Raw genomic sequence first — 25726 nt, forward strand, 5'->3', positions numbered from 1 at the left:
AAACCAGCTAGTGATTGAAGCAGACTTATGTTGGAAAACTTCAGCATCGCCACTTTCTAACATCTTTAAGTTTTTCCCCCTACAGATCATCATGGACTGCAACATCACTGAACAGGCCATGAACGAGATCGAGACGCAACACAATGAAATCCTCAAACTGGAGAACAACATCCGTGAGCTGCATGATATGTTCATGGACATGGCCATGCTGGTAGAAAACCAGGTGAGAGTAGAGCAATATATATGCAATTCCTCATGTTTACTGTGGTGAGCAGGACGAGGCTGAGGGGCGCGGGAGAACGGCGCGAGGCCGGTGGCGTCATTACTGATGAGCGACACCTGTGAGACGCACCAGTCTCGTATCTCTCACGGAGGTGCGGGAATTTTCTTAGCAATGTTAAAACGCACATGAACCGATCACTTGTTTAGCGTTCATGTAAACACTACATTCAGATTCACCAGTCGGAATGAATTCAGTTAGATTGAAAAAAAAGGTGTGCATGTAAACAATGAATGGCGACTGCAGAAAGCAAAAGCCAAATCCCGGACATTCTGGACGATCTCGACGGCCGGACATGTCCGGGAAAAAGAGGATGGTAACCCCTACTACTCAGCTTTCTCCACAGAACAAGAGCCTGCTAGCTTAGCTTCCAAAGAAAGATGGCTGACACTGTGTACATTCTGTGAGTGAGATCCCCCTATGGGCGGGTTGAAAACATGCGGAACAGCTCCTCCTACTGGCTGTAGTCTTTAGCCTCGGGCCAAAAAATCCTCCGATGACGCAAAATGACGATTTTTGCGTCATCGGAGGATTTTTTCCATACAAAAAATACATAAATCTCTCGTCTCAGGGGGATATGAGGGAGGAAAGCACGATAATTTGAAAAATACTACAGGTTTTCTACTAATACAAAGCTTAATGCTAAATCCTGAAGTATCCCTTTAACTAGTGTTCGGTTTACAACCACGTGTTACGTCACATTTACAAGCGCCAAAACGCTATTGTTTGAATTTCGTAATAAAATTGACAGAATCTGAGAGCTGATGATTTGTTTCCTATCAAAAGTAACCTGCTCTGTCTAGTCTGTCTGTGTGTCCACTTTGCTTTGCGATTTTTCTCTGCATGAGAAAATGGATGTGTGACGTGAGAGCGTGTGATTGCGTGTCAATTGTGTGAGTCTCGCGCTGAATGAGTGAGAGTTGGCAGCTCTGCTCTCTCTGCTCAGTGTCGGTTATCTTATAGCCAAAACATCGCTATATAACAGAGGTAGAATTGTTCCTGCTCGGCATCATCTTCACCTGTTCTCCGCGCTGCACACCGGAGAAAGTCACAACGCCACCATACGCACCACACGTGCCACTGCCTACACTGAAACTGACTGGTCTTCTTTTTATTAACGGTGTAGAAAATGGGCAAACAGCTCTCAGAGAGAATGATCCACATCTGGGACACTCCAGGACCGTCATTCTTTGCGGCATGTGGGCCGTGGGAAAAGGGGCTGTGTAGACCGGATCTGGCCCAGAAAAACATTTCTATGTGGGTATAGGCACAATTCCACAATGAGTCGTTCACTGGGCTTGGTTAAAATAAAAGCTGTATGCGGACTAACAAAAAGTTTTCAGTTTTGAAACTTACAGGATATTCTTACAGTAGATGACCTCTTATATGTCAAAAGCTCAGGGAAATTTTGATTTCTCAGTTCATGACCCTTTTAATTAATCACTTAATTATCTCATTAACTGCAACACTGCTTTAACGTTACTAAGATTACATTCACACTGTCAGTCCCAATCCGATTATTTGTGTATCCAATTGGAATCTGATCTAAATTATTGTCTGTCCACATCGTGTATCGCAACTGTCCAGATCGTACGACATGCCGCTTTCTTTTTCCGGAAAATCTGCATTGGTTTCTATGGCAGTGAAGTTGCGTTGGTAGATATACGGCAAAAACAACAACAACAACAACCGCAACATAGAGGGGTTTGCAATAGAGATGTTGTCTTATCTCCAACATGACTCTGTGTAGCCGCTGCGCTGGACTACTGCGTCTTCTGGCTTGGTAACACTTTACAATAAGGTTTCATTAGTTAACTACTTTAGATAACAAGAACTAAGAATGAACAATACTTCTGCAGAATTTATTAATCTTAGTTAATGGTAATTTCAACATTTACTAATACATTATTAAAATCAAAAGTTGTATTTAGTGTTTACTGTTTGCTAGATCACTGGTTTAGTGAGCTGTATGTTCCTGTCTTATTTTAGGGAGAGTTAATAAACAATATAGAGAAGAATGTCTGCAGTGCTCAGGAATATGTGGAGAAGGCCAAAGAGGACACCAAAGCAGCGGTCAAAGTCCAGAAGACTAGCAGGACGGTGAGATATAGCAAACAATCCAGCAAACTCCTGTCAAATCACCTTTCTCTTTTTCTTTCCTCCTTCTCTGGCGCCGTCCATCTTCTGTTCTGGTCAGGGAGAGATGATAGACTGTATAGAGTATAATGTGGAGCTTACAGTGGATTTCATTAGGGATGCAGTGCAAGAGACCACAAAGGCTGTAAAGTACCAGAGTAACACACGAAGGGTGAGTGAAAGATACGTCAATGCCTGCCATCCGTCCTGCATGAGCATTTGCACGTCTGTCTCACTTCCCGCCTTTTCTCATTCCCACTCCTTATACTGTTATGTGAAGCTTTGTCTGTGTGCTGTCAACATTATTCTAATGCAGATGTGGGTCGATTTGTTTTCTCATTCGTAAAAAGCTTTCTAAATGGACAATAATAAAGTATAAAAGTTTCTTCAACGTTCTCTGGCCACCTCTCATACGCAAAAAGACAATCTGACATGAAAATCAACCAGCCACTGTTTCCATGACATGCAGGGGAAAATGAATCTGCAAGGTTGAGCTGAAGGTGATGTTCCTTCATCCAAGAACATGAGCAATGAGCTGAGGCTCATCAGGCTTGAATATATCTAGAACTGTGGCAACTCAAGCCAGCAAAGGGCTATTCCCATGCTGAACAGATCAGTGAGGTTGTTGAACAGGAGGAACTGATGATTCGCCATGTCAGACGCAGAGGACAGGTCCAGTAGGACAATGACAGATGACTTTAATGTTAATTCTTGCAAGCTGCTGTGTTTCAGTGAGCGACGGACAGCAAGATGGCCGGAATATGTTCAAAAATGGACTAGCAGACCTATCATGTCTGAACTTGCTGAAAGAGTTTAAAGGTGCACTATGCAGGATTGTAAACAGCATTTAAACTAGGCCCCTCCCTGTGGGCGGGTTCAACACTGCCAGAAGCCACGCCCCCTGCACCTGACATCATTGATCACACGTGGCCCAGCCTTCAGCAGCATCACATGAGACAGCGACTCAAGAGCGTAAACTACCTGCGGCAAGATGAGTGATGACGTGTTTCGCAAATATTATTTTCAAATATTGTGTTTATCATGCATAAATGGCATTTGTTTCCAGTTAAGATAATAATTTGATGACTGGCTGTAATTTGTGAGCGTTTGCCGGTTTCAGTCTAGCTCACTAATAAATTCACATCGTCCTGCTCAACTTCCGCTCACGTATTTGAAGTCGTTGAGGGTAAACATCATATTATGCGACTGCACATTACTTTACGGAGAGCTTTCGAGCTACTAGCTACGTTCTGCCTTGAGAACAAATGGTGCAACCAGTTACTAAGCCTCTATTGTGGATTTTACATTCCAGTTTAAGCAAGAACTTATTAAGGGCTGGAGCAACCTTACCCTGGGTAATCCAACATCCTTAACTGTCAACAAGAAACAATCTGGGTTATCTTTGAAGTCATGCGAGTATTGAATCTGGGATGAGATCAAAGATCTTCACACTTTGAGTGACAACCTGCTGGAACTAGTACCAGTGGTTTACCAGTCCCAGTGCTTATAATCGAATGGGGACATGAGGGGGAGTAATTGATGACCAGTTTGATTTCTGGGTGAACTAAACCTGAATAGCAAATGGTTGAGAAGGGTTGTAATCCCATGTAAAGATATCATGAATTGATGGGCTAAAGTGAAGATCTCTGCTTTCTGTCCATGTCCTCCACAGAAGTTGATCCTGATAGGCAGCTGTGTGTCCGTCTGTCTTCTCATCCTCATCATCTCGCTTGCCATTGGACTGAGCTAACCAAGAGACTTCACCTGTAGTGGTGCTCAGACATTACACAGGGAGTAGCTTGTGCCAGGCTGGAGCTCAGGACCATCTGTTTCCATCTTCTCTTATATGTGATAAAGCCAATAGATTCAGTAGAACAAAGACAGAGTGTGTAATACGTTTGTAAGATGGGCTACAGTGTACTGTGCCTAGAAGAAGTATTCACTTTCTGGATTTTCTTTTCTTTTTTCTTTTTTTTTACAATTTTTTTTACTTTGATCAAGAAAAATATTCGATTACTTCATTGTTTGTCGAGCTCAAGCGCAATGAATTTGAGATCTGGACTCTGACTTGGGCTCTCCAGAACATTACCATTGCTGTGTCAAGCCATTCTTGTTTAGCTTATGCTTGGACAAATTTGTATTCCAGCAAGACAATGACTCCATCAGGTTTATAAGCTTACAGTACATCAAACATGGCAGTGAGTCTGATGGTCACAAAGCTCAGTCTTGGTCTCGCTGTATCAGACATAAAGTGTCAATGAGAAAATATGGTCAGTGCAATAGATTCAGCTTCTGTATTGTAGGTAATTTTGTTGGAATGAATGAAATCGTATTTTTCAGCCTGATCTCATGAAAATGCGTCTCTATAGCACACATTGTGTTTATCGTGCAATTGATACACGAAAATTAGTGTATACGGTACGCAGTTTTCGCGTGCATATGATACGCACTTTATTGCGTGTAATACACACGCACCCCACACCACTACTGAACCTACCCATGCGCATCGTATCACATGCTATGGAGACGCATTTAGTGTGACCAGGTTGTATTTTGTTTAAAATTTACAATAAAACTAAGTTGCATTTACAAAACACAATAGTTATGTACATCAGTAGTACTGTACATTAGAAATATAACCATTCAATTTACAACACCTTCATAAATTGAGGAAAGACATAAAAATCCCAAAACACAACTAATGCGCTTCCTTTACACATTTTTTTTGTAGAAGTCGAGTTAAAATCTGAATGTTTCGTAGAGAAGGTACATCGCCATCTTGCTCTGACCAAAATGACTTGAGCGCACCTGATGCCGTTCATGACTTCCCGACCCAACGAATAAATGCAGACTTCCAGGAGGACACTAGTATGTTCGGCCTCAATGCTGAACCTTCCAGACAGAGATTCATTTTTAATGTGATCAGTTTATTACACACAAATGATCTCCGTGTAGCTGTTTATGTGACTGATACGAAATCCACTGCTTGCTTGTCCCAGTGATATTTTGACGCTCATACACACTGCTGAGGGTGAATACTTTTAATAGGCACTATTTATTTCCCAACTTCTGTTTGTGTTGTGTTTTTGCATTGATGTGTGTTACATGTGTGTGTTGTGGCATGTTTATGATCCATTGGGGAGAGAGCTGGGATGATGGATCAACAGTGTTACGCACTTGCTACACTCCTTATATTCAACATGACGGCATCGAGGAGAGCAGTGTTGAGCTAACCGCTAGATCTTAATCTCTAACATTAGTCAACACGTATTATAACTGCACCGTGCAACAGATTACATCAGCATAAAAGTTGTGGCATGTCCCATTATCTGTAAATTCATCGACAACATGTCATCCTCAAACTGCTCTCCTCGAATCTTTAAATATGCAATGAAGTTTCTGGGTCATTACAGTAACTCTTCTTTTCTACTTTTCATGCTGCCTGGACTCTTTTCCCCATGTTTTTTTCTTGAACTCTTCCAAATACAGAAGAAAACGGTGATTATTATCTGTTGTGTGCTGCTCGGAGTCGTAGTTGCTGTCATCATTGGTGGTGTGTTGGCCTGAATGACACACACAGAGCATGCTCTGATAATAAAGAGACTGGTCCTGCTGGAACACACTTCAGGACTCTTAAAATCTGAACCGATTTTAAAACACTTGCACGAAATGGTTGCAGAGAGAAAACTGGGCATCATACACTGGTCATTCCAGACACAATCTCATGCAGAAACACACACCTCTTTGCCAGGAGACACATGACAGATGAAAACAACACGTGTTATAAAATCTGCTGAAAATGCCCATCATACATTACCGGATTTTCTGTGAAATCTGTCAACTCCGACTGCCCAAAATCGGCAGGCTGGCTTGTCAAATCTGGGCAAAGTAGTGTATTCCAGCCATTTACTCTGGATATTATAGGTCATTATATAAAAATAATTGATTTTTTTTTCAAATTATTATTATAAGACTTATAACGCACAGGTGCCCCTGAACAAAACACAATGTACACAATGTCTGTCACTGACACTTTGAGGAAACATATTCTCTCAATCCATAATGACAGAAGCCAGTTATAATTAATAAACCACGAGTCTTCTTTAAATTGCAAATAAAGATTTGTGTTTTTTTTTCTTTTAATCTGTAAAAAACAACCTGTGATTGTTGCATTTTACAAAAACAAGGAGGAGCCGAGAGAGTCGGCACTGCAAGAACGTCCCTGGTCCTGTGTGTACTTTCATGTACGATACAAGTACATGATAAATAATGGTTAGACGATTCTAGAAATATTATTCATTTTAAGATTTTAAAGTGTAGTCTTGTTTAACCTAATCCTTCGAAACGTTTCAGTGTATGAAAATGTAAGTATATGTACGTGTTGTAGAAATACACATAAAAAATACACACGTATTCTCATGAGATCACGTTGCTGAATAACTACTAAAACAAACCAATAGTGTAAATAAGAGCCTATCTATAGAACAGCGGGGTCACATTGTCTTTATTAGTACTGTATTAGTGACAGTTTAGCCATAATTATTGGCTTATTCAGGTCAATAAACCTAAATATCACTCAATAAGTGCCATAATTAATGAGGATATAACTTTCACTTTAGAACAGGGGGGTCACATTGTCTTTCTTAGTACTGTATTTGCAGTAGTTTAACCATAATTATTGGCTTATTCTGGTCAATAAACTTGAATATCATTAAATAAGTGCCATAATTAATGAAGATATAACTTTCACTTCAGAACAGGGGGCATTGTCTATATTACACTATTTTAGCAATTTATAACTGTAAAACCAGCACTAATTAAACATAGTCACAAGTTTCATATTGCACAGTTAACTTAATAAATGGTGAATCACTGTTGGTGAAATATAACTAATTACATCACTACACAAAAATAGCTTATAATTTGCTAAGTTGTAAATAATGGCTAAAATGCGTTTTCTGTACATTCAGTTAATCATTAATTACTAGCTTATTTTTGCTTATCGCATGAATGTGGATCCTCCAAATGTTTAATAAATTGTAAATAATGGCTAATATGTCCTAACAATATGTTAAGTTAATCAGTAATTACTAGTGTTTTCATGCTTTACTAATACATTATCGTGGAAAAGTTAATCATTAATACTAGTGTATTTATGCTTAACTAATGCATAATTCTGAATAAAGTGTTACCATATGTATGTGCTATCATTTAAGACATTAGAATGTTATTACTGTGATGTATAATTATATATTTGGGATTTATAACTATACATTTAAATGTATAACTATAAATTAAGTTTTTATGACTGTATATTCAGGATGTAAAATTAAATATTCAGGATCTATAACTTCCATCGTTTCTCTAATGTGAATGAATCACTGGACCTCCAGGATATGTTGTGATGGGCACTGCACACAGCACTGAAGAACTGAGTCATTCATAATGATCAGATTCAGTTTACTGGCTAGACCAATGGCTCTTACTCTCCATCTGAGGGACCGAGCATAATTTGAAGTTGTATGTTGGTTTTACATTTTATTTATTCCTTAAATGCACATTTTGTTCTTTTGAAAGGGTGTAATAAACTGTTGAATCTTCAATCTATTTAGTGTCTTGATTTTTGTCACCCCTACTAAGGAATTTTAGGGCTTGACCAAACGCCACTAATGAACATACAGTATATATTTTGCATTGCATCTTGTTTGACCCCATAATAGAATGAGCTGGAACTCAAGCCTGCCTGGACCTTCGCGTTGCACCGCATAGCATTTTCACCCCTTGTCCCGCACGTCGCATAGTGTCAAAATGTCCCGCATTTTCATCAGTCTGTTGGTTTTTAATTATCATATCAAGAAAACATGCATGCGTGCTTTTGCATTTTTAAGAAAGCGTTTTATTTATTCTTTTTGCGGTATAGTTTTCACCTATATTTAAAGGGACTATGTGTAGTTTTTTAGGTATTTTATTATCTAAAGTCAATATTTTTATTCATAAATATGTCCTCAACGGTGAACAAACAACTCGGCCAATTATCTGACTTATTCTCGTAAACGAAGAATTTATTATCTTTACATACATGGGACGGGTAGGTTCACGGAGGCTTCCATGTAGTTCCGCCATCTTGCAAAACTATAATAGCAGAGAGGGACAAAAAGTACTAGGCCAACGCGTTTCCACAACGCGTTTCGTTCAGAGCCCGCGTCACGTGACTGAAGCCAGCAGAAGCGGAGGAGCAGAGCAGTGAGAGGGGCTTTGAAACTGCCCCGGCAACTTTAAAAGGCTGCACTGTTAATTTTAATGGCGGACCATACATATGCCGAGCCACAGGAGAAGAAATCCTCGTCGCCAAAAGAGTCCAGATTAGAACGTAAAAGGAAACGTGACCGGAGATTACAGAAAACAAGAGTTAATGTCGGGATAGCTTTTTCCAGGTGGAAAGAGCTAATGCTGGAGAAAGATTTCAAAAGAGACGCTGAAGTTGCCTGCTTTCTTCTCGACAGGTAAGTCAATGTCTTAATTACAATGTTTTTTTCATTGCTTGGTTGTGTACTTTATTATATAGACAGGCGAACATTTATAGTTAAAAGTTAAATAGGCTCTTTGATTAATAGCAGCTATTGAGCAAAGTAGAGAAGGCGCTAAAAACAAGGTTTGTGAGTTTTACTTTTTGTAACCTAGAAATTCGATAATAATATATTTTAATAAGGAATATGATTGTTCTTTCATTGTTTGCACACCTAAGGCTACTCCAATTTTTATGTTATCTGACATTTTCTGTTATTTATCATTTATACTGTGTCCTCACATTGAATAATACAGACGCATACAGTAATTCTGCATGTACTGTAGCCTATGCGTATAGTGTTATTTGTGAACATGTTGAATAGGGTCAACAACTGCTGGAGTCAATTTCTTTTTATGTAAGAATAATTGGCCAATTAACCATGATCTGATTTTTCCATCTTATTTGTCCAGTTATGAGAGTACCCTTTTGATTAGGAACACATCAACCCCCATCAAGGCCAAACGTTCTCAAATGGCAAATGCTCCAGCATTGTCAAGCATTTCCAGTGGGACAGATAGGTAAGTCATTGCATGGAAATAATGTTGTAATTGTTTGTTTAAGTACTAGTTTCATATAAAACTTGTATCTTCCTATACCTCATAGTGTGTTATGATTATTATTGCTTTTAGAGATGAACCAAGTGCACCGGAAATTGAAACTCTTGAGCAGAGGTAACCCATAAACTGTCATTGTTTTTAGCTCTGTAGTCTGTGTCCCTTCTCAATACTCTGGTTGCATGTTTTCATCTGATACATGTTTTAAATTATCATTTATTCTCATAGTATGCATGACATGAAGAGGAGTTGAACGAAAATGCCTTCAATGACCCCATGAACAGTGTGTAAGTGGGCTTCTATTCTATTCTATCATTGGATTTTTATTGAGTTGTTTTTATTCATTCCAGTTCTCTTACGAGAGTCCTCTCGTACTGCGTTTTTGTAAAAACGCTACGGGAAAAACTCTTTTTTCACGAAATACTGAAGCAAAAAATTATCCTTAATTTTCATACATGTAAAGCGCGTTGCAGCAGTACTCAGCTATGGCGAGACGGCTTGCTCGCTCATTGGCTGCTCTGCGGCAACTGCATAAGCCTATCGAGCGAGGCCTGAGGTGACGTCAGGCCAATGAGGGCGCTTCGCGCCCTCCTTGCCATTTCCCGCCGAGACGGGTGTGGCTAACCTCTATAAAAGGAGCTCGAAAAGGCTGATTCACTTGATTTTCATCTCTTCAGCGAAGCGCACGCATCGCTGGATCACGAGGAAGCAAGCGTCGTCTGAGGCAAGCACTTCAGCGGGACGAGCCCTCGAAGCCGCTGGCCAACGCCGCCTTCTACAGCCGTACCTGCTGCGCTTTCCGACGCCATATCCTTTCTATTATTATACTGTTCTTGTGTGTGTGTGTGTGTGTGTGTTCGCCTTGTGACACTCATCCCCTAAAAGAGCTGCGTCTTTTTAAAGATGCCTTCATGCGGCTCGTGCCGAGCCCCACTCACCGAGGGAGACCGCCATCTCATCTGCGTCTCCTGTTTGGGTGAGGACCATGCAGCGCTCGCGCTCGCGCTCGCGCTCGCTGACGGCGGCTGCCCTCACTGCGAGCTTTTGCCGATGGTGACTCTGCGGACTCGCCTGGCATTCTTCTCAGAGCCTGCATTCCCCGCCGCGCTGCCGCGCCGTAAGAAGCGCCGCTCGCAGCGGGTCCCGGAACCCGCTCCAGCCCGACTAAGCTCGCCGGTTCGCCCGCCTGCTTCACCGGCTTCTCTTGAATCACTTCCTGATGCTCAGCGCCCGCAGTCTGCCGCCGCTTCATCAGAGGAAGTCGTTTCCGAGGCCGCGTCGGAGGAGAAAGATTCCTGCTCTCTGCTAGCTTCAGGCAGCGAGGACTGGGCGAGCTCCGAGGATCTCGCGCCTGCTGCCCGCAAGCCCACTACGAGAGCCAACATCGAGAAGGAGCTCATGCGAGTACTCGCGCTGGCCGCGGCGAGCCTCGGCCTCGAGTGGTCTGCACCGGAACTCCCCTCTCGCACCCGGCTGGATGGTAGCTTCCTCCCTGGTGAGCGCACTTCTCCGGAATCAAAGCCCGCTCCTTTTCTTCCTGAGCTTCATGAAGAAGTTGCGAAGGCCTGGAATGCGCCCTACTCTGCGCGAACGCGCTCGTCTGTGTCGCCAGCATTTTCCTCCCTGGATAATGCGAAAGACCGAGGCTACCTTTCACTTCCGCCGGTGGAACAGGCGATAGCGACCCACCTTTGCCCGCCCTCTGCTGGACGGCGGACTAAACCGGTGTTGCCTTCAAAAGCCTGCCGCATGACGTCGACGCTGCTCGCGCGAATTTTCTCCGCCGCTGGGCAAGCCGCGTCAGCGCTACACACCATGGCTACGCTGCAGATATTCCAGGGTGATCTCCTCCGTAAGTTGGACAAGATGGGACCTGACGCTATCTGCATCGCGGATTTGAGGAGCGCTTCAGATCTAACACTCCGCGCTACCAAGTCTGCTGCACAAGCCATGGGACGGTGTATGGCTTCCGCCACTGTTGCTGAGAGGCATCTATGGCTGACGCTCACGGAGATGGCTGATTCCGAGTGCACCGCGTTTCTCGACGCCCCGCTGTCTTCCGCTGGCCTTTTCGGATCTTCTCTCTCCGAGTTCGTGGAGAGATTTACCGAAGCCCAGAAAGCGTCTCAAGCCTTCAAGCACTTCCTCCCGAAGCGCTCCGGTTCTGCGGCGAGTCGTGAAAAACAGACTCCGCGGAGCTCTCAGCCTCAGCCCCCGCCTTCGGCCGCATCTTCACAGCAGCGACAGCAGCGCAGCTCGAGGCCCCGCTCTCGCTCTACCAACCGACGCCCCGCTCAGCGCGGGCCGCGGCCGAGGATTGTGGTGAAGCCGGAAGCCCCGAAGAAGTCCTAGCATGCCTAGGAAAGCGCAGGTGTGTGAGTCCCGTTGCGGCCGGTCTCTCACCCAAGCGCGCCGCTGTTTCAGTCCCAAGACTTGCGACTGTTCCAGCGTTTTCTGCAAGACGCAAGCCCGCACAGTTGCCCGCTTGCCTGCACACAAAAGCCGTTTTCACGGCTACCCAGATATATCCCGAAAAGAGTGTATTTTCTGGTGTCCCGGCCACGGCCGATGGTGCTATAAATGTAGTGTCGATGCCCACTCCTCAGTGCCCATCCCTACACACAAGCACAGCCCTACACTTAGGGCTCGCGCACATAAAATCGACTCAGGTCGATTGCGCTTCCAATATAGTGAGAGTGCCCACTTCCCAGTGCCCACAAACACTATGTCTCACAGACCACAGGCTCTCTGTAAAAACGGGACCTGTGCGCGCTCGCTCTGCTCAGGCAGGCAGCGCGTCCAAAGCAGTGAATGTGCCCGCTTCCCGCCCACATTTACTCGCAGACATGAGTCCCGCGAGACTCTCTCAGCCCTCCCTCACTCAGTTAAGCGCTGTAGTAAGGTCGAGGACGAGCGCTCTGCCCGCTGTAATAAGCGCGCCCCCCGCCTCGAATGCCACAGGCATAACGCCTATGTTATTGCGCCCCGAAGCACCTCTGTCGCACGGCGAACAGAGCGCGCTTCGCATCCAGCCCTTAGCCAGCCATGCAGAAGCATGGGCAGCGCTTCCAGGGGTTTCGGACTGGGTGCTAGGCATTATAAAGAGAGGCTTCTCGCTACAGTTTTGTCGACGCCCTCCCCGCTTCACAGCGCGCGTCGAAACTACGGTGATTTTAGAAGTAGCACACCTACTTCGCGCCGAAATATCAAAACTGATAAGCAAAGGGGCGATAGAGCATGTACCCCAAGCTCAAAGCGAAGGGGGGCTATACAGCAGATACTTTCTAGTCCCCAAAAAGGACGGTGGTATCAGACCCATACTGGATCTAAGACGGCTGAACAAAGCATTAGTGAAACGCAGTTTCAAAATGCTCACGACCAGGAAAATCCTCGCGCATGTTCGCCGAGGAGACTGGTTTATGTCAATAGATCTGAAGGACGCGTATTTTCAAATACAGATAGCGTCACATCACAGGCGATACTTGAGATTCGCCTTCGAGGGTCAGACATACCAGTATACAGTCCTGCCGTTCGGCTTGTCCCTGGCACCTCGTACATTTACGAAATGCATGGACGCAGCGCTCGCCCCTCTCAGACTCAGAGGCATGCGAGTGCTGAACTATTTGGACGACTGGCTGATCCTAGCTCAATCACGATCACAGCTCGTGGAGCACAGAACCATTTTACTCGATCACCTCGAGAATCTTGGTATCACGGTCAATTGGATGAAGAGTTCACTGAACCCCAGTCAAACGATTTCGTTTCTGGGTACCATTCTGGACTCACAGTCTATGACAGTGCGGCTGTCGCCACAGCGCGTGCTGCACATTCAGCGCGCGGCGAGATCCTTCCGCTGCGGCGCGACTACCCCGCTCAGGACGTTTCAAAGGATGGTAGGTCTCATGGCCTCAGCATCACCAGTTCTTCAGCTGGGCCTGCTCCGCATGCGCCCTCTGCAGTTCTGGTTGAAAGCGCGAGTACCGCGCGGAGCGTGGGTGTCCGGCCGGTTACGTCTCAAGGTCAATCAGAGCTGTGTGACAGCCCTGATACCTTGGTTGGCGAACGACTGGTACCGATCAGGTGTAAGCCTGGGGACTTCCTCGGGAGTGAGGATGGTGTCGACAGACGCATCCACCTCGGGATGGGGAGCGCTGCTCGAGGGCAGACCGTTCTTCGGCCTATGGTCGGAACGAGAAAAGCTCCAACACATCAACTGCCTGGAAATGCTGGCAGTGCACAACGCGCTGACGCGTTTTTGTCCCCAAATCAAGGACCAACACGTCGTAGTCCGTTCGGACAACACGGCCGTGGTGTCCTATATAAATCGCCAGGGCGGTCTGAGATCCACATCCCTGTACAGGCTGGTGAAACGCCTCCTAATATGGGCTCAGCACAATTTGCGCTCGCTGAGAGCAGTGCATGTGCCTGGGCTCCAGAATGTGGGCCCAGACAGACTGTCCAGGAACAACATTCCCCTGGGCGAATGGTCTCTACACCCACAAACAGTCCGGCTGTTGTGGGAGAGATTCGGCAGAGCGGAGGTGGACCTATTCGCGTCCCGCGAAAACGCTCATTGCCCCGTGTTCTTTTCCAAGAACGACAGCGCGCTGTCCCAGATGTGGCCGCGCTGCCCGCTATATGCTTTTCCCTCCGTCTCCCTCCTGCCACAGGTGTTAGAGCGGGTCAGGGAAACAGAATGCCCAGTGCTGCTTGTAGCACCGTTCTGGAAGAACCAAGCATGGTTTCCAGTCCTGATGCAGCTAGCAGACATCGCTCCATGGCCAGTGCCATTGAGGAGAGATCTCCTCTCGCAGGCCGGGGGCTCGATTTGGCACCCACACCCGGAGCTGTGGTCCCTTCATGTGTGGGCGCTCAACGGATATCCGTTGATCTCGCAGAGGGAGTGATAAATACCATCACTCAGGCCAGAGCACCGTCGACTCGGCGGCTTTATGCCTCAAAGTGGTCGGTTTTCTCCGGCTGGTGTACAGCTCGGAGCCTATCACCTCTCGATTGTGAGGTGACGGAGGTTCTCTCCTTCCTACAGGAGCTGTTGGATAAGGGCAGATCCCCTTCCACGCTCAAAGTTTATGTGGCGGCTATTACAGCGTTCTCTGGAACAACGCTGGGTCAGTCACTAGGAAGGAACGATTTAGTCATCCGCTTCCTCAGGGGAGCTAGGAGGCTGAATCCACCCAGACCTCCTTCAGTCCCTATGTGGGACCTTTCTACGGTTTTGGCGGCCATGAAAGGTGCCCCTTTCGAGCCTATCCAATCTATTAGCCTCAAACATTTGTCTTTCAAAACAGTGTTTTTGATGGCTCTCGCTTCGGTGAAGCGCATAGGCGACCTGCACGCGCTCTCCGTGAGCCCAGCGTGCTTAGAGTTTGGACCTAATGACTCTAAAGTCATACTCAAACCTAAGCATGGCTATGTGCTAAAGTCCCTCAACACGCCGTTTCGGGCTCAGGTTATCTCCCTGTCTGCCCTGCCGGGATCAAGTGAGGAAGGGGACTCAAGTTTTCTTTGCCCCATTAGGGCTTTAAGAGCTTACGTGTCCAGCTCTGCTGTCTTCAGACAGACTGAGCAGCTCTTTGTCTCGTTCAGTGGACGTTCCAAGGGAATGGCTGTTTCGAAACAGAGCTTATCCAGATGGATAGTTGACGCCATAGCGCTGGCTTATACTGTCAAGGGCCTCCAGTGCCCGTTGGGAGTTAGAGCGCACTCCACGAGGGGCGTTGCCTCCTCGTGGGCTTGGTCCAGCGGGATTTCCTTACAGGATATATGTACGGCGGCAGGCTGGGCCTCGCTGTCTACATTTATTAGGTTTTACAACCTAGAGGTTCCCGCCTTGCAGGCTAAGCTTCTATCGGTGTAGTCGATTCAGCTGTCTAACTAGAACACTGAAATCGCATGTGCAACGCGCTACCGACTGTCTTATGGGCAGAATTGTGTAAGACCCACATTTCCCACATTTAGTTCAGGTTCCCCACCCTGTCTATGTGATGTCATATTCGCGTCTGCGGACGCGACCATATAAGGACGGAGGGAATCCCCTCTTGTCTCTAGACTCTCTCTGTGAGGTCATGTTTTACGTCTGCGGACGCTACAGTATAGGGAATTAAGGTCCCCCTCCCTTATTCCCAGACTCTTTGTGAGTCTATCTGGTGGTTATGCACTGTACACCTGGTTTAGCTTCCAGTGATCGGTGTCTTTATCCCAGCACGCACGGCGTTTTACAAGGGGTTCCCGTAGCGTTTTTACAAAAACGCAGTACGAGAGGACTCTCGTAAGAGAACGTACTCGGTTACTAACGTAACCTCGGTTCTCTCTAGAAGAGGGAACGAGTACTGCGTTCTCTGCCGTGCGTACGGTTCACTCTGGTTCGTTTCGGCGATGAAAATCAAGTGAATCAGCCTTTTCGAGCTCCTTTTATAGAGGTTAGCCACACCCGTCTCGGCGGGAAATGGCAAGGAGGGCGCGAAGCGCCCTCATTGGCCTGACGTCACCTCAGGCCTCGCTCGATAGGCTTATGCAGTTGCCGCAGAGCAGCCAATGAGCGAGCAAGCCGTCTCGCCATAGCTTACTACTGCTGCAACGCGCTTTACATGTATGAAAATTAAGGATAATTTTTTGCTTCAGTATTTCGTGAAAAAAGAGTTTTTCCCGTAGCGTTTTTACAAAAACGCAGTACTCGTTCCCTCTTCTAGAGAGAACCGAGGTTACGTTAGTAACCGAGTACGTTTGTTGTATCTTACAGGATTGATTGGGAAGAAGAGGGACCCTCATTTCATGGTTACCCGGATGACAGCTCTGATGAGGAATACCTTCCAAAAATTTCATTGCGGTGAGTCATTTTCTATCACTACTTTTTACTTTGTTTATGTGCTGAGTTTTTACATGTAAAAAATGTTCAGGACTATTTTGAAATGTTTTTTTTTAATTCTTTTAGTTCACACTGATGTTTCGGGTGTTAAATAAGATCATGGTTATATGCCGAAAAGTCATGGAAATAATTTAATTTAACTGTGTATGATTCTTGATGTTCTGCTTTTCCAGAATGGGTGGTGCACTAAAGGGAGCACAGGTAATTGATAATCTGCCAACTATTGGGATTGATGAGACTGTGCATGATTTGCCTGACCCTGAAGTCCCTCTTGATGAGCCCTTGAGTCCCGAGCTGCCAATTTTGCCAGGCCCTCAGAAGGTCCTCAGTGAGGATGACATTGTTGGCGTCAGAGCAGCAGTGCTCTATGAGAACTGCTTGAGGCAGCTTGTCACATTTTTAACTCTGCCCGTGAACAGATGCACTGGTGTCTTGAGGACTGGTTTAGTGTGTGACAGTGTTGCCCCCTTTTCAACAAACATAGCCATCAGGGGCACTGCAATGAGTGTTGAATGGGTAAGCCTTTCACATCACATCAAAATGTATGGTAACAGACAGCACTGTATATGCCTTATGAATTTATAAGTCTACCCTTATCTTATCCAGATCTGCCCCAATGGACATTGCCTATGGCGGTGGAACTCACAGCCTGTATTGAAGTTTGGCATGCAGGCCGGGGACTTTCTTCTTTCCACAAACATTTTACTCTCTGGAAACAACTACACTAAAGTTGCTCTCCTATTTAAATTCATGAACATGCGAATGGTAAACCCTAACACATACTACACCATCCAGGAAACCTACTGTGTTGACCCTATTAAAGATTTCTGGGAAGAGAAGAGGTCTGAGGCTATCAGCCGACTAAAAGGGAAAGATGTTGTGCTCCTAGGTGTGTTTATTTTTAAATTTGACCTTGTTCTACATACATTTTTATGTTATTATACAATTAAACTAATTTTGCAATCATCTATCATACAGGTATTGTATTTTTAAATTACCTTTTTTTTAAAAAAAAAATTCTTTCTTTTCTTTAGGTGACGGCAGAAATGACTCACCAGGGCATTCTGCCCAGTACTGTAGCTACACAACCATGGAGCTTGACTCTAAGGAAATCATCCACGTGGCCACTATAGACAAGCGGCAGACCAACTGGAACTCCAATGTCATGGAGAAGGAGGGTTTTATCCAGACAGTAGACAAGCTTACCCAAGAGATAAAGGTAGTGGAGTTCTGCACGGATGCTCATGTCCAGATTGGAGCCCTTTTGAGTAAGTGGTCATATAATAAAATGTTTGAATAGAAATATTAAATTGCTGATTGAGACACTTGGGAATAAAATGATTACATACTTCACAGTCCCAGACAAAGGCAGATATAAGGATCTGAGAATTCACCACAGCCTGGACATGTGGCATGGTGCAAAAAATCTGTGCAAAAAAATAGCAACCGTAAGTTCTAAAACATCTCATTTCATTAATAATGAATTGTACCTTCCTGCATGTCGATGGAATAATTTTATGTTAAATCTCCATCAAAATATTTACAAGGAATAACTTCCATCGTTTGTGTTTTGTTTAATCACCATAAGGCAGGAAAGGTGAAAGGACAGTCTCTTCTCCTTCACTGGCTGAGGGATATAGTAAACCATTTCTGGTGGTGCTGCAAGACAGCAGAAACATTTCAGCAGTTTCTTGTAAGCAGGATGAATGTTATAAAAAAATAAATTATAATAATGCCATGATTCAAATTCCTGTGATATGATAATGTTTATTTGTTTTTCTTTGCTCAGGCACTTTGGATTGGAGTTCTGCATCATGTTTGTAACAATCACACCTGGGAAACGGGACGCTGCCAACACGATCACCTTGAAGACACTCAGGACCACAAAGCGCTAGTGGAGATCGTCCTCAGCAAGCGCTGGCAGAAGGATCTCCACAAGTATCTGCGCTTCAGGTTAAGTGTGGGGACATGACATTTAAAAAGAAATGTAACAGTGCCATAAGTCATGTGTGCGTGGGTGTTTTTAGTGTCAAATTTTTTTTTATTCATCCACATCAACAGCACATCTCGAGTCATTTCAGAATCACATTCTGATGTATGCCAGCAAGCGCCAGGCCTTCACTCCCCGAGTGTATGACACAAGAGTTGTGCTCGCAGCTTTCCACCGCGAGCGGCCAACATACAGGACGGCTGAGGGTCAACAAGTGTATGTCAAACTCTCATCAGAATTTGTTTTATTCAAATAATTGCATATTCACATTATAAATTATGTATTCCGAAGTATGACAGTTTATTTCTCAGAATGACTAAATTACTTTTAGTAATTGACTTTTGTTAATTTCAGTTATAGGAAGAAATACAACAAAAATGCAAGAAGATATAGCCTTTACGCCGTAAAGTGTCAAAAATCATATGATTACATCCCTGAGTTACAAGCACGAATCTTGAAAGGGAGAGTCACAAGCGGAATTGGGATGCCGCGAAAGAGGTCCCTAAGAGCTGATGACCCAAGGCGGCTTGGTGTTGTGCCACCGATACCGCCACCACCGACATCAGAGTTGGTACATACACAGGTCAGCAGAGGTCTGGGTAAGTGACACATCTACTTGCCCTTATTTTAGCCCATAAACTTAGCCACAAACTAATACTGAATTGTGTGCACATGTCTTTCACAGGATCAGCCTCCCATGCTGTTTCCAACTTGGAGACAGATTGAGATGTTGTTTTGCTGGTATTTGAGTTGTAAATACATAATAAAAAAATCATTGTAAATAAAAATAAATCTATATTTGTGTTTTCAAACAAACTACATTTCAATAATTTTGTGTATCAATTTTTTTTTCCACATAATTCAGGACATTTTTCACTATCCCTATTGTAGAACAAATACAGCACAATGAGTCCAATTACAAATCTTTTATTTTTTACCATAAAGTTTGAAGTCAACATAACTTCAAAGAATACAAAATATATAAATAGATATAACTATTTACAATATTTACAAAAATGTTATTAGATCCCTGGAATGTAGCTGGTGTATTGTCCCTGAGGGTCTGGGAATTTTTCCCTAATCCTGCAAACACAGCAGCTGGGAATGACTCTCCTGTTCCCCTGTCCTGATGCGCCATGCTGCCAGAAAATAATGTGTCTGTAAGCTGCATGCCTGTATTCACGGTTGTCATCACCGGGCTCCCTTACATTTCCAAATGCTGTGAGATCCTCGCGGTGCTGCCTATGTATCCGCAGATAACCCTCATCCAGGCAGTATTGTGTGAAATGTGGCAGGAGGGTCTCGTCCACAGCGTTTCCGCTGCCTGTCCGTCGGCATGTCTCTGCAGTGGCTACAGGTACACCAAGGTACCCCCGGTTCCTCCGCAGATGTAGGGGCACCATGTCTTTGCTGATGCTCCATCAATAGATCAAAGACCAGACCCGGCTGCCTCTCCAACAGTCCAGCTGTGAGGCGGATGTGATCCTCAAGACTCATATTCTGCAGAAGTCTCTGAAGAAATAATAGCAAATAAAATAGGGTTAGTCCATTCGATGTAAATGTAGGTATTAGATACACCTATATAGTCACAAGGTTAAACAACATGTTTTGCAGTATATTGCACTGGAGGCATTTCAGGGATCTCATGTTTCAATGTTGACAAAATAAAACTTTATTTGTGTGCAAAAGAAAACATTGTTCTCTGTAACATTTTCTATAAATCTTCTTTTTCATAAACAATAAATTAGCTCAAGTTGTGAATATATTGCTACGTGTAAAGGATTGTACAGAGAATTAAAATTCATTGCTATTGCTAGACACATAAATTATACAAACCTCGGTCGCTTCTCTTCTCTGCCTTTGGAAACTTTCAATTCTATCGAGATCGTCTCTTGTAGCTGCGGGGCATCTTTGTCGTCGTGGTATTGACTCTCGCTCTCCTCCTCTTCCTCGTCGTCCACCTCCTCGCCTAGATCCCACTGATCCACTGCCTCTCTGTCCTCTCCCTCTACCTCTACCTCTCCCTACTGTTGAATCATCTGGTGATGATATCTAACAACAATGCACGTAATTCAGAAAATATAATGAATAAAGAAGGCATAACTACTAATTATAATAGTTCATGTTTTTCACAGTCAGTAATTCATACTGTAACATTCGTTTGTTCGTTGCGTCATGTTGCAGTTTGTTTGAAATAACAAACCTGTTCACCAGAAGGAAAACTCGACGAAGTGCTATTAGAAGACATCCTGTCAAAGCTTTTTGGTACATATCGGCTACCGTAGATGCAACGCGCATTTGAAAAAGCGAGGCGCTGGAGAGCACAATTTGTTTGAATGCAAAATACAATTTCACCACTAGATGGGAGAAATTCCTACACAGAGTCCCTTTAACAGCGCTTCGTCTGAAGTACAAATACAACAGCCGTTTTTTTTAAATCCTATCCAATGGTTGAAAGGAAAGGAGTAAACACGGTCACTAGTAGGTTGTGACGGCTGTCAATCAAAATGTGGACCGGTGATTTGTTCCATGTGTTCCCTGTCAGAAAACAAATGGATAATTCGGTAAATAAAAAATTTAATTCAACAGAATTGATCAATATGTTGCCTGCTGTGGCTGTTTTAATTCACATTCTTTCTAAAAAAAAAAAAAAAATTAACGTTTTTGGTTTAATATATTCTTAATATATAAGACCGTCAATTAAATAATTTCATGTTGTTTTATATTTTATTTTATTTGTTCATTATTTATTTTGTTGGATTTTAGTTGGACTTGGTCTGAACTGTTTCAGTAATAGTTCTCTGCATGATGCCGCTGCCTTTGTGCTCAGTGATGTTGAATTTAAAGGGACACTATGCAAGTCTGAGTGTTTTTTCTCTACGAGCTCCCCCTAGTGTCTGGTAGTATAATGCTTTCAAACACTCTGTCGTAAAAACGAACTGTTGTCCCTCCCCCCTCGCCACGAGCAACCCAGCTGATCAGCTGTCAACCCAGCTGAGCAGAGGAACCGGCTATTTCAAAACCAGTTATGTCTACCGAGGCAAGTAAAGCAATACTTTCTTTCCAACTGATGGCGATTTTTTTATTTATTGTGTTGTCATGCATACTAGTATTTTTACCGGGAACGAACGATATGAACGAGGCGAACTACTAGGGCTGCACGATTAATCGAAAAAAAATCACGATCTCGATTCAGACATAAATGCGATCTCATTTCTTAATGATGGCGATTCACTTCCGGGTATTTCCCTGCATTCAGATCATGCTGCATTCACGCGTTAATGGTCACACTCACACAATAACAAAATATAGGGTTCTGATGGCTGACCGACATCACGACACGGCAGTTAAGGTCACGTAATTCAATCTATTGATTCGTGTACACTAGTGGTTGGGAACGGAACCTATGGCTCGCGAGTACACTAGTGGTTGGGTACGAAACCTATGGCCGAAACCCATACCTGACTCTTTGACAAAAATCATGTGGCTCGCAAGCTCTCTCACCCTTTACCAACAAACTAAAAAAAATATTTAAGATACATCAACAAAGATTGGCTCTCTGCAGAAAAAGCAGCCAATTACAATTCCCTTGTTGTACAGCCTACCGAAGTTAACGAAAAGTGTATGATAATAATAATATTCAAGTTGTAGGCCTACCGGCAAAAGTGCGTGTCAATATGCATTATATTGAAATGAAATATTAAAAGCGCGATAAGTCGCGAAACTGACAGGATGCAGTGCGCGCGTTCCGAGCGCAACACGGACAAGCATAGTAGTCTTTGTCTCCGGTTGCGCGCCTAAACGGCCAAATAAACACAGAAATATTTCAAAATGCCACGTCGAGTATTCCCGTAAACACAGTAGATGTATGTACATTCTGTGCCAAATGGAGCAAAAATCACAGGTTCTATTTAGTTATTTTTATTTATTATTGTAGCCTATACAATGTTCTCTTATGTTCAACAACATAAAGCTTTAAAATGATTCACTTTAAGGGGTCTAAAATAAAGAAAAGAGACAATTTTTTGTTACTCCTGCACTTTATTATACTGAATGTCCTGTTTTTTTGTTTTGTTTTTTTGTACTTGAGTGCAATAAATTTTGGTTGAAAAAATGAGAATCGTGTAAGAGAATCGTGATCTCAATTCCCATGGAGAAAAATCATGATTCACATTTTAGCAAGAATCGTGTAGCCCTACGAACTACTGCTTTCGTGTTTGTTTGTTTTTGGGAGAGTGGGCATGAGCATAAAATATATATATATCGGAGGCTAATATTTGTCTAAAGTTATATTAGCAAGGTCTATAAGTTCATCTGGTAGAATGATGGTTTACCTTTGCTTGTCTAAGAAAACATCAGAACGTTTTTTCTAGCTCGATCATGATATGTGCAACATTTTGCGCGTCTGATATTGCCTATTATCAGACGCGTTGACTTAGTGACATAAAATAAAAGTGTAAGTTACACAAATAAAACCGACAGAGGAACGGCCAAACAACTACAGAAATCAAACGTGTTTGCTATGACAATGCTAACATCAAAGTTATAGTATCTAGCGTAGCTACTAGTAAGCCCCTAACAGACAGCGATCATAATAAAAACCTTTACAGACAATAGGAAACATCCTGAGGTCGCAATTACTTGAAATTTAAATATTAAACACAGTTTATTCCAAAGATACTTAACTTACAAGTGCAACAGCAGGATCAGCATCCGTTTTGCAGGCTTCTGTTTCTCTCAGTTCTCACCATTCTGAAAAAGCCGGTCCGATATATTTACTCGAGTCTGACTTCTTGCTCGGTCAGTCTCCCGTTTCCTCTTTCGTTGGTCCTCCGACAAAGATTTCCTAGCTTTCTGCTTCTTTTTTACAGGCTCAGCCATAACTAAATCTATCGTTGCTCTTTGCTTATAGCTAGCCCACCGGTGCTTGAATAGGGGCGTGTACGTGTGCAGTGCCGTCAAGCAATTCGTTACATCGCGAGACCTGATATCACGCGATACTTCCTGACACCGACCCGCGTCCCAAAGTTGCAAGTGAGTTTTTTCCGCTCTCGGGCACCAGGGGGGTGCGAAACCACCACCATTCAACCCGAAATAAGTAATATAACCATTCCACTGACTCCGAAGCTGTTCAGTTAAGGTTAAAAAGTTACCTAGAGCACCTTTAAATGACATGCAAAATAAAGACATGTTATGTTACATTGTGATGTAATGGTGTTTTCTGGAAGGGACTAAAGAACAAAGTATTTTTATCAGCTGAAAGGCAGAATACAAATGTTTTTTTATTAAGTTAGATAGACATTATAACAGTTTCAGGTTTGGTTTTAGTGTTGGTAACATGTCCCACAGTGTCCCACACAAACTTAGTAATCGTCCCACATTTGGTCACCCTACCTGGACCACAGGAGTCAAAGAACACTGGGAAAACTGAGCTTCTCCCATCAAAAACCTTTATCACTGCTTCTGCATGGAGGCAACAAACCTTCAAGCGCTCGGCTGAACCAGAACCAGAGAGGAACCTTTACAGCAGAAAGTGCCTCTCATTAGAACATATATAGACAAAATATACAATAAAGCCTGAGTGTCCTATCGAGATGAAGACCGACTCTGCCTTGCTGATTGACTGCTTTTACAGGTGAATGAGTATCCCGAATAAACTGACACCACAGAAATCTTACAAGCCTATGAGCCAGCAGCTGGTCTCTTCTTTAACACATGGATATCGTAGATCTTGTTTATGAAAAAGCAATTAGTGAACCTAGTATCTAGATGATGCCGTCTTGGCAATAAAATGCGAAGACATTATCCAACTGGATTAATTCCTACAAAGTACTTGAGCATGAATCAATATATATTTATACTTATATTTGATTTATGTGGTAAACTACATTAAACGAGAGATTCTTCTACTAAGAAGACTATCAGGACCTTGTTACAGTATGTAACTGACTTGAAAGACCACTCTAAGATGGCGTTAAGATGAGTCGTTCGGCATGTGGATCTGTGCGGCCTCTCGGGTTGCTGAGAAGGAAACGCAATAGGAGACGGGGCAAGTGTGGAGGCGTGTTGGTGAAACAGAGACGAGCACGTGCTTTAACTGCTGCTCCGGCCGGGCATGTGGGCTTATCGGTGGATGTCATCGACTCATCTCTCAGGTGTGTCTCTTCGTGTCAACCGGATGCAAGGTACTCTTACCTGGTTATGGTTGGTCCTCAGATCCAAGAGTTGTCAACTGTGATCAAAGTTTCGCGATGGTGTGTTAAGAAGAGGGGGGTTAACCCGGATAATCTTCGTTCTGTGGGGTATGTGCCGTCTTAACAGAAACGAAGTGAGTCAGCCTGTACTATTGTGAAGAGCCACTGGCTGCCCCAGCGGGCCGCAGCAGATGTGGTGACGGGACGTGGCGTCTCCGTTCCCTCCTTCAGGGAACGAGGGTTACCATATGTAACCAAGACGTTCCTCTTCAGTCGGTCAGTCGACGCCACGTTGAGACCGACGAATAGGAATCCCTACCAAAGGGCCACAGCTGCTGACCCCATCCAGCGCCCTGTGCAAGGGCGAGGTCCGTCGCAGCATGAAGTTCCTGAAGAACTTGGGAATCATGACCACCCTCGTGCAGGTCCTTCAGTGCCTTGGCCTGATGGACCTGCAACAGCGCTATTGCGTGCATGGCCGAGGCGGCTTCCCCACAGGCCTTGTAAGCCTTGCCGGTTAACTCCGACGAGTACTTACAGGACCGGGAAGGGAGACTCTCCGCACCAAGTGTAGTTAGGGCACAGCTGCATTGCAACGGCCCGCTCCACTGGAGGGATGCGCGTGTACCCCTTAGACGCTCCGCCATCAAGGGTAGTGAGGGAGGAGGAGCCAACGGGACGGTTTCTGGCAGTGAAAGGTGCCGTCCACAACCCAGTGAGCTCCTCATGCACCTCCTGGAAGAAAGGAACCGGGGTGGGTTGCTGAGAACCAGCACGCGCCACCCCAAGAAACCTTTGCAGGGACGAGAGTCTCGACCATAGCTCCGAGATGGTCATCTTCCCACAATGGGTTCATGACTCATCCATGAACGCTGCCTCCGCGTGTTCAAAGCCCAGACACGCGATGCAGCGTTTGTGACCATCCCGCGATCCCAGCAAACGACTGCATCCAGAAACACACAGATAGAGTGACATCTTTAAAAAGACGGGCTCTACCCGTGTAAGCTCTTTTAGGGACTGCTTTCCTTGGTGCTGAAGCACGCAGGGGAATGGTCGCAGCGAACACGGACAGGAATGTGCACCTGTCGTGCGCTGTCTCTCTCTCTGGCGATCTTACC

General features: G+C 44.3%; 1 protein-coding gene across 2 annotated transcripts in view; it reads left to right on the forward strand.

Moving 5' to 3' along the window:
* Positions 1 to 6694, forward strand: part of stx1a (syntaxin 1A (brain)) — a 39607-nt gene extending 32913 nt beyond the window's left edge. Inside the window, exons 8-10 of one of the 2 annotated variants that reach the window (XM_079885677.1) lie at positions 86 to 223; positions 2478 to 2588; positions 4089 to 6694. In XM_079885677.1, coding sequence (XP_079741803.1) covers positions 86 to 223; positions 2478 to 2588; positions 4089 to 4166 — 327 coding nt within the window. In that variant the 3' untranslated portion in view covers positions 4167 to 6694. Of the gene's footprint in view, positions 1 to 85; positions 224 to 2269; positions 2381 to 2477; positions 2589 to 4088 lie in introns of both variants that reach the window. The other variant, XM_079885676.1, reaches the window with a different exon arrangement.
* The last annotated feature ends 19032 nt before the right edge of the window (positions 6695 to 25726 follow it).

The sequence above is a fragment of the Squalius cephalus genome (genome assembly GCF_949319135.1).
Source record: "Squalius cephalus genome assembly, chromosome: 11".
In the NCBI taxonomy this organism is placed as follows: Eukaryota; Metazoa; Chordata; class Actinopteri; order Cypriniformes; family Leuciscidae; genus Squalius; species Squalius cephalus.